We start from the raw sequence: 9,756 nt of genomic DNA on the forward strand, positions 1-9,756 counted from the left end.
CCAGCCTGATCGCCCCTGAAGGCGGGCCTTGGGGACACCGGGGAGGGGTCCGGGGCGCGTCCTAGTTGGCTTCTCCACCCCCCACCCGGCCACGCCGGCCCCCTCCCCCTGCAGCCCACAGGCGGGCATCACCCCCACCCCCGCAGCCCCAGAGACTGGGTTGAAGTGAGACGACCAACAGGCAGCTGGGAATGGACACCCCCATCCCCTCCCCACCCCCTGCCCCCAAAGTCACCAGCTTCCTGGCCTCGCGGGGCCACAGGCACCAGAGGCAGCGCAAAACCCAGGAGGCCCTCCTGTCCGGTGCGGTGCGGTGCGGGGGCTGCAGAGTCCGGCAGGAGAGGCAGGGGAGCCACGCACCCGCTCAGCCTCGTCCCCCCTCTCCCCTCCTTCTCCTCCTCCTCCTCCTCCTCCTCCTCTTGCAAGTCTCCCCCGTGTGTTTGTCTGTTTTGAGTCTCAAGAGTTCACAGAGCGAGAAGGGAGGGCGAGTTCAGGGGGTCGGAAGGCTGGTCGCTGCCGCTGGTGCGATGGGCGCTGGCGAACGCGGAGACCTCCGGGCAGGTGAGGACAAACGAAGAAGTGTACGAAGGGTTAACAACGGGGAAGGGGTCGCCGAGGACTTGGACTTCACTGTGTGCAAAGAGAGAAGCTGTCAGGTTGGGGGGTGCGTCCTGGCCGGTCTGGAAGGGCAGGGGCGGTGGTGGCGGGGGCGGCAGCAGCCAGCCGAAACCATCTTCCTTAGCGGGCGCTGGCCCCGGCAAATCTCTCACCTCCGCCAGCGGGCCGGGGCCCGGCCCCTCTTCGTAGGGGATCTTGCAGCCCGGTTTGTGGGCCACCAGCACAAACTCCAGGCGCTCCTTCTCCTTTTGGAGCTCGGCGATCTCTGACTCCAGCTCCGCCTTCTCCTCCTCCAGCTGATCTGTCTCCTGAGCCCCCGGTGGCCAGGTCATGCAGAAGAGGGAGGAAGGAGAAGAGAAACACCATGAGCCACGAGAGAAGGAGGGTGGTGGCTGGAGCCACGAAGCCCTGTCCCTTGGACTTGCTGCTGCGAAGGCCCAGGGCTGGAAGGCAGCTCTGGCTGAGAGGACAGGCCCCCTGAGGTGGGGGTCCTGGTGCTGTGGAACCCGGGGCCAGGGGCTTTTGCCTTTTAGGAGCCTCAGTTTCCCCATCGGCCCAGTGGGTGGTGGGGCGGCGGCCAGGCGCACATGGGAGTGTCTGGTTTGTTGAGTGAATGAACGGTGGTTATGTTTGTCTTGCTACCTCTGTTGGCCAGTCTCCTCTGACCCCCCAGGAACGGACAGACCCTCCCCGGTGCCTCTAGGAGCAGCAGGTCACACTGCCAGCCCAAAGCAGGACACTCTCTGGTCAAGGGAGGGCATTACAGGGGAGGGGGACTGCTGGGTGCCACCAGCCCACAGTCTAAGAGCTATGGGGGGCTGGGGTGGGTAGTGGGGCATTGACATCCAACAGGAGGAGTTCAATTCACAGACTCTCTGAGATGTTAAAGCAAGAAGGGACCTGGGAGACTTGATGAGGGGTGGAAGAGATGGAGAAACTGAGGCAAAACGGGTTACTGCTTGCCCAAGACCAAAGGGGAGGACCGCCTGCAGCTCCCTCTATTCAAGTTCCATCATATGCCACCTCGGCAAGAAGTGAAGGCCAGGAGAGTGGTGTGGTGGGGGGGGGCGGGGGGGGTCATAGACCGGGGTGAGTGGCCAGGGGTTGACCTGAGGATGTGAGGGTCTGGGTGTGTGCACAGGGGGCCCCTATCTGGCCTCCCCTAGACCTAGTTTCATATGTGGGAGCTCTGGTTCTCAGCCCAGGATAAGGGCACAGGTGGGGGTGACAGAGGGTGGGGAAAGAGCCCCCCTTCAGCGTCCCCTCACCCCCCCCCCAATCAGGGGCCATCCTCACCGCCTGGAGTCGGTCAGTCAGCTCCCTCCGACGGTTCCTGCATTTAGCTGCTGCCAGTTTGTTCCTTTCCCGGCGCACCCTTCGCTTCTCCTCCTCCTCCGGGGTAAGCTGAGTAGGGGAGATAAAGGTCATGAGGTTTGGGAACATGGTGCACCTCCTCCACCCACCCTGAACCTCCTCTTCTTCCAGAACCCCCAGGAGCCAGCAAAGCACCCGCCGGTCCTCGCCAGCTGTGGCCAGGACTACGGGGTTCCTGCGGCACTGAGGCCTGGGTGGCCCCTCACCCCAATATGAGAAAGTTCCTGCCTCTCTTGTCTCCTCTCCCCAGATGAAGTTCTGATGCCTCTTACTCACCGTCTCCTCTCGGGGTCTCCTAGGCCGGGCTCGGGATGGGCGGGCAGGCCCAGGTCCACTGGTGGTCCCGCTGGTGGAAGGCCCACCGCTGCCACTGGCTCCGCCACTGCTGTAGCCACTCATGCCTGGCGTGGAGTAACTGGTCCCAGGCATGTCATAGGGGTCGACGGCTGGGGGCTGGGAGCCCAGGGGCTGTCCCTGGGACTGAGCCATGGAAGAGATGAGGGTGGGTTGCACGAGCCACTGGAGGTCCTGGCTGGTTGTGATCGCGGTGACCGTGGGCACGAAGGAACTGGGCATTTCCCCAAGACCGGCGCACTCCTACGGGGTGACACATACACACACAGGCGTAGACACACAAACAGAGACACCGACACACACAGACCCAGCACACATATACACACCGACCCCGTGAGTGAGCACAGGGTGAGCGGGTGTGGATGTGTGTGTCACAGGCAAAAAGCCACAACACCCACCCTTCCACTACACCGTGACGCAGTGGTTAATGAGAGGATCTCTGCTCAACTGGCTTCTACCTCCTCCTTCTTCCTCGGGGAAAGGTTGCACGGTTCCAGCGGGTGGTGAATCACACCCCGAGTTGGTGACTCTTAGGTGTGGGGGGGTGGGGAGAAGGCTGGACACAGCCGGGTGACAGAAGCCCCGGAGAGAGTCACAGCCACACACACAGCCACTACACCCCACCCCCACCCCAGAGGCAAGGGGAGGGAGAGGGAGAGGCCTTAGGCCAAGCCTTCCTCTACACTCGTGCACATACACACACCCCTCTGGATGCGAGCATGAGCTGTTGGAGGGTCCGTGAGACCCCCCCTTGCGCACGGGCGGGGGTCCCGGCTAAAAGGGTGTTGGGAGATGGGCCTAGGAGTTCAGAACAACGTTTCAAGTAATTGTCTCTCCCCAGAGTGAGGCTGACAGTGACAGGTTACGATGGACGCCCAGGTAGGGAAAAATGACAACCCGGGCTCCCTCGGACTGTCGCGGAGCGGGAAGGGCATGGGTCCTGAGCCCCCAAACCCCAGCAGCGCTCATCTCCCCAATCCCCAAACGGTAGCCTAGAACTGCTCGCAACGCTAACTACTCTCCCAGGGGGCGTGGTGAGGGACGGGCTGGCCCGCTGGCCAATCAGCGCCCTGGAAGCCCAGAGGGGGCGGGGCTCCTGGAGACCACCTGGCTGCTGCTCCCAGAGTTAGCGGTTCTAGTCCTGTCTTTGGACACCTCGGAGGGACCGGGAGTCCGGAGCAGAGGGAGATAGAGTGTGCCTGTGCCTGGAGAAGATATGCCGGCCACCATATCTCCCGAAGAAACCCCTGCCTACCAACAGACATTCCCTGCCCCGAGAGCGGAGGGACCGGATCCTCGGCCGGTCCTCGCAGACTCATCGTGTCGCAGAGGGTTGCTCCTGTCGCGACACGATCCCCTCGCTCCGCTGCTAGAGGCCCGTCAAAGAGACCGGAGCGCCGAGAAACCCAGGGCTCCAAGGACGGAGTGGGAAGGGAACGGCACCATACAAATAGGAAGGGAAAGTTGATTGGCTAACGCTCGCGGCGCGGCGACCAATCGGAACGCCGAGCTGCTCCCTCCCTAGCAACGTGGCCCTGCCGTTCCAAAATAGAACGCTCCCGGGACGTCAGGGGCGGGGCGGACGGAGGGGGCGCCGCGCGCCGTGCGTGCCTCGCGTCAGACGGAGGGTTCCAGCACGTCAGCCGTTACGCACGGGTCCCCCGTTACGTCTCTACGCAGGAGGCGGAGGCAGTGCAGCGGCGATTTCGGCCCACCTTCCCGCTGCATCGGGAGCTACAGCGCCCGAGTGGGCGCTCCAATGGAAGAGGTAAAGGGAGGGGGCTGCTGGAAGCTTCCCCGGGATTTCCCCCACCTGCCTAACCGCGCTAGAGGGGGGACCTGGGTCGGGGACAGTCCCGGAGCCCCCTAAAAGTCCTCAGTCCTGCTGCCGCAGACCACGCGTTTCACTAAACGGCACATTCTTCCCACCCTCAAAGCTTACCCCTCTGCGTTCCCTCCCTGCGCTTCGCTTAACACGACCAACAAGTCCCGACTCTGCAGTTTGCAAAGTGCGCTGTGAGTCTATGCCCTAGCAGATCCCGGGTTTTTGACGCGTCTTTATTTGGGGTGGGGAGATTGCTCGTTCCACCCTTGCCTAAAAAATAAAAATGATTTTAAAAAATGAAACCTCACAAAGCAGTACCCCAACTCATTAGAACTTACCTGGGAGGCGGTGGCGGTGGGTGGGCTGCCAAAGGAGTCCACCGAAGACAGGTACTGAGACTCGGCAGAGGGTGAGGAGCTGCACCTGGAGCCGGAGTCGTAGTCTCCGGGGAAAGCCTGAAACATTTCCCTGGGCACAGGGGGGGCCCTGTGACCACGCTGAGGTCGCCGGGAAGCCAAGGCTATGGCCGGGTGGGGGACGAAAGGTGCGAGTCCGAGCGCGTCCCCAAAGTGCGCTGTCCGGGGAACCTCGGGGTGGCGGGCAGCGTCCCGTTCCAACAACGGCAAAGTTTCGGTGCAATTCCTCTGCGGTGCTCAGGCCCCCACAAGATGCCGCTGTGCCGCCTGAAAGTCCAGGCTCCGTAGGACCCAGTGGCGTGGAGTCGTGGGGTCGGGGGGATCGCTCCCCCAGAGGCGGAAAGCGCTGTCCCGCTGTATAGAATCTGCTTCGGGTGCTGTCTCCTCCACGCGTCCGGCGGGTTCCCCAAGGGAAAGGGAGTAATAAAGAGGACGAAAAAAAGTAAGTGGGTCCTCCAAAGTAAAATGTAGAATTATCCAGAAGAATCCTTCCAAAAACTTTCCGGAAGAAAAAAATAATAAACAGAATTCCGCAGCCCCAACAACCACAACAATCAAGTCCCCAAGTCCCAGCTCCGCGTGTCCCAGTCGTGGCCGTAGCTCTCAGTCTTATGAATGAACCCCAAAGCCGCCAGCCTGTATTTATATGCCTGGACCCGCCTCCCTGCTTACGTCACCCGCCCCTCTTTCTGAAAACTTCCCCAGATTTCTGGCCCCGCTGAACCGAACCCCGCGCCGCCCGGCGGGAGGGTGCCCTGTCTTCCATCTGGTCATCTGCAACACCTTCGCGGCCCCGGGGGGTCTCGGGGGCTGCGCTCCAGCGCATTCGGCAGGAGGGGATCCCGGCCCCGCCTCCCCGAGTTCCTGTGACGCAATTAACCATATAAGGAGCTCGGCCGGCTAGGCAGAGTGTTTGTTTGGTAACCTAGCAATTACGTCAGAGGGAATCCCTCGCTCGCTGGCGAGCACTCCCGGCGCGCTTGCGGAACCCATTCGCGCCTGCGCAGGGCCGCGTCGCCCCGGGGGCTGGTATTAATAGGCTCTTAGACTATTTGGGGAAGGTCCCGGGGAAGACCCTGGCGGGGGAGACCCCTCCTCTCTGGCAGCTCCTCACAATTTTCCCCGCGGTGCAGCGCCCCCCACTCCAGAGGAAGGTCAGATCTCCAAAAGTAGACCCTGGCTAGGGTGCTGGAGTCCCGAGCCGGGTGGGAGGGGCTGGGGTTCTCCAGGTGAAAGTGGAGGTGGGGTGGGGTGGAGTCCCGAAGTTCTGCGCAGCTTCTGCCCTGCCCTGTGAGCTTGGGAAATGTTTTCCCTCTTTGAGCTTCAGCTTTAGTTTTTTCAGCTTGGACGAAGGATGTGGGTCTTGGACACCACTGGCCCCCCAGGTCCACAGTTTGGGAGGTTTGCAGGTTTGGAGGGGATGGGTAATGACACAAGGTGACACGCCTCTGCTGATGGTGTTGGTAACCTCTAAGTCTCCATTTATTACCCATAGACAGTAAGAATGTGTGTGTGGGATTAATAATAATAATGATGATGATGATTGATGTTATGTATTCAACAATAACCAAGTGCCAGCTTCTATACTAAGACTTTCAATACAAGATTTGTAATCCTTAAAACAACTTTTGAGGGTTTAGGGAGGAAAATCTTCATTTGGTAAAAGAGGAAAATGATACTTGGAGGGATTAAATAACTTTCCCAAGGTTCCATCGGAAGAGTCAAACTCAGAACTGTCAAACGCCAGAGTTCCTACCCTCTTCCTGGTTTCTGAGAGCTGCTTGGTTCACTGAAATTCCCTGAAAAGCCCTAGGTGTTGGGATTGTTTAAGTGACAATTCCAGTCGTCCAGAGCTGTAAGCCTTGCAAATCCAGCCCTGTCTGCTCACAGTGTCCACTGTGGTAACCCGGGCTCAGAGGGGGAAAGCTGCTCACCTGAGGCCACCCAGTTAGGAACTGGGGTTCGATAGTCTAATCTGGATATTTTGGAAGCCACAGGCCCAACTCATAAGCACCCACTGGTCCTGGCACTTCCTCCAAGTGCCAAGCCTGGGCCTGGCCCAGCCCTGGGCTCAGAGGGGGAGTCACTTTAAAATTGTTGAACCCCACAGGCCCAGAGAAGGGGAGGGTTTGGCTCTGGGCCACACAGCACATCTCAGGCAGAGCAGGAGGGGGTGGCCCCTGATTCCCAGGAGAGTTTTGATTCTCTGCTCAGTAGTGGGGAGCGGGAGGGAGATGTGGAAGGCTGGACGGTCACTGGGGGCAATATGGGAGGGTGGATGCTGCCAGACAAAAGCCCAGCCTCAAGACTGACCTCTACCTCGTCCCCCCACGCCTCCTCTGTCTGCTGCCAGTCTGGAAGTAGGGACAGGGACTAGGAAATGACACACCAACCACCAGCAGGCAGTGACTCGGCCCAGGCATCAGACAGGGAGTGACCCCCAATCCCCTGTCCCATCAAGGCCCCTCGTCTCCTCTCCCCCGGAATAAAGGAGACACACAAATACCTAGCCGGCTGCCCAAAGACGGTCGCCCAACACGGGTGGCCCACACAGCCACACAGCCGCTGGTATCTACTCCCAGGGTCACACTGGGGCATTCAGGCATTCACCCACAATCAGCAACACACACGGCCACACGGAAAAACAGTTTTATTACACACGCCTGTACATAGAAACACACACCATCACATGGTTACCAGCACACGTGACACACACACATGACAGGTACACCTTCCCTACAGGTGCCCATGGATGTTCTTCACTCAACAATAACAAGGGCTAATTCTTATTTAATTCTCACCACACTCCTATGAGGTGGGAATGATCGTTTTACAGGCAAAGGAATGGGAGGCCCAGAGAGCTGAAGGCACTTGCCTAGAGTCACACAGCGAATGAGTGGCGGCGCTGGGGTAAACATGAAGCATGTGGGCTTCAGAGGCTGTAATTTTAATGATCGTTGAGTGAGTTATGATGTCAATATAGGTGCACGCAGATGGTCACACGAATGTGGACTCTGCGTGTTTGCCCCCCAAGAGGCAGACCCAGAATCTAGGCAGCCTGAGCTTACGTTCTGGCCCTACCAGTTAGTGGCGGGATGAACTTGAGCTAGTGATGTCTGGAAGTGTTTCCTCACCTGGCAATGAGAACAAAATAGTGCCCAGATCTTGGGGCCGGTGGGAAGATTACGTAAATATCAATAAAGCTCCCAGAACACACCTGGCACATTGTAGGGATTTGTTTTATTATCAAAACCAAGCCACTGTGCCCGGCCCGAGTGGCTCGGTTGGCGGAGTGTCGTCCTGTGCACCGAAAGGTAGCTGGTTCAATCCCCCATCAGGACACATACCTGGGTTGTGGGTCCCGTCCCAGGTTAGGGCACTTGCGGAGGGCAGCCAATCGATGTTTCTCTGTCACACATTTTCTCTCTCACATTGATGTTTCTCTCTCTCCCTTCCTCTCTCTGAGCATGTCCTCAGGTGAGGATTAAAAAAGGAAAGTTAAAAACAAAGCCACCCTAACCTTTTCAGACATAGAGCCTCCTAGAGACGTCATGGGAAGCAGAGAAACACAATCGCCTTGTAACTTTCACAGGCCCCTGGCACTGTTACCTTGGTGGGCCTCTTCCTAAAAAAAAATTTTTTTAAATTATATTTCACAACTGCATTGATATAAAGACAAATAACATTATATATTAAAGCACTTTCTTTTCCCCTAGAAGTTTAGTGTTTCCTTCAGATTTTAAAAGAAATCAAACATTTTCATGGGCCCCTAAGATTGTCATGGGCCCTAGCATAGTGCCTACTGTGTGCAAGGGAAAAGTTGGCATTGGACACTCTCTCTCTTTCTCAAACACACACACAGACATGCACACCCACCCACAGAGCACGGGGTGAGCAAAGCAAGTCTTTCTCTCTGGGGCTCAATTTAGGGGGCTTCCAGGAGGAGGAGAACTTGAGTAAAGGAGAGAGGGCAGAACCCTGGCTCTACGTGTGGAGCAGGCAAGGAGAACCCCGAGGCTTCTGCCCCACAGGTGAGAGGCGGGTGACAGTGCTCAGCACATCCTGTAAAGATCCCTGGGCCAACTTTGCCAAAGGCAGGCCTCCGTCTGTCCTTCCGCCCTTTGGCAAAATCGCTGCTACACCATTTCTCAGTTTCCCCATCCAGAGAGCAAGAAGGCTAGAGGACTGTGGGCTCTGAAACTTAATAATAAAAATGAAGAGGAGGGACCTCTGAAAGCAAACACGTAGTCAGCTGTGCTCAGTGCTTTCACACACACGTTGTCAGTTGATTCTCACCACACCTGCCCCATAAATGGGTTATTATCCCCATGGTACCCAGAAGGAAACTGAGGCACTGGAGGTTAAGCTCAAGAGCAGTGCTGCTCAGCTGTGAAGGTGATCATGGCTCACCTGGGGATCTGGTTAAACTGCAGATCTGGTGTAGTCTGTTGTTTCCAGCAAGCCCCTGGGTGATGCCACGGCTTTGGCTCCGAGAGAAAGGTCTGTGAGCGTTTCTAAGGCATTGAGAGGAGGGAGGTTTGCGAATGTCATCACTGTGACCTCAGTGAGGGTAGGACCAGTCTGATTAATAGTAACTACTGGCTCCTCACTGCCCAGCATTGAACAGTGTTGCTGGCTGGCTGGGCCAGCTCCCAGTGAGCAATCCTGGAAGCCTCCTGGAGGGGGTGTCTGTGGCGTGTCAGGAAAGCAGAATGGTCCACATTGGGGACTCTTAGCTTGACCTGGCCAATACCCTGGCATTCTGCATTGAAACTCCTCACTCACCAAGGCCCACAGGCCTGGCACACCCTGGCCAGTGCTGACCACCCAGGCTCACCTCTCCCAACTCCTCCTCAGCGTTCCAGATGCCATGGTGTTTCTCCTTCGTCTCCAGGTCTTTCTGTGTGCTCTTCCGTCTACCTGGAGCACTCTTCCTTTTGCTTCCTCTGGCTCAAACGCTCTTCCTCCAGGGCTCAGCTCCAATAGCCCTTCCTCCCAAAGCCCCTTGATCCCCAAGCTGGGTCAGTTCCCAGGTTCCCCTCCCAGCTCTGCCTGTCTGGGTTCATCACTGGGAACAGGTCTGTCTTCCCCACGGGGCTGAAGCTGTCCTGGTCACTGTCACGTCCCTAGCAAAGTGCCGGGCACCCAGTAGGTGCTCAAAAAACAGTT

General features: G+C 58.0%; 1 protein-coding gene across 1 annotated transcript; it reads right to left on the reverse strand.

The window, feature by feature from the left end:
- Positions 1-153: 153 nt before the first annotated feature.
- FOSB (FosB proto-oncogene, AP-1 transcription factor subunit) lies at positions 154-5,198 on the reverse strand. The gene is made up of 4 exons (XM_006107227.3): positions 4,510-5,198; positions 2,269-2,589; positions 1,915-2,022; positions 154-926 (listed from the first exon to the last, which is right to left on the reverse strand). The coding sequence occupies exons 1-4, from the start codon at positions 4,633-4,635 to the stop codon at positions 465-467; spliced, it is 1,017 nt and encodes a 338-aa protein (XP_006107289.1). The 5' UTR covers positions 4,636-5,198; the 3' UTR covers positions 154-464.
- Between the last annotated feature and the right edge of the window lie 4,558 nt (positions 5,199-9,756).

Source organism: Myotis lucifugus, unplaced genomic scaffold (assembly GCF_000147115.1).
Source record: "Myotis lucifugus unplaced genomic scaffold, Myoluc2.0 scaffold_1073, whole genome shotgun sequence".
Lineage (NCBI taxonomy): Eukaryota > Metazoa > Chordata > Mammalia > Chiroptera > Vespertilionidae > Myotis > Myotis lucifugus.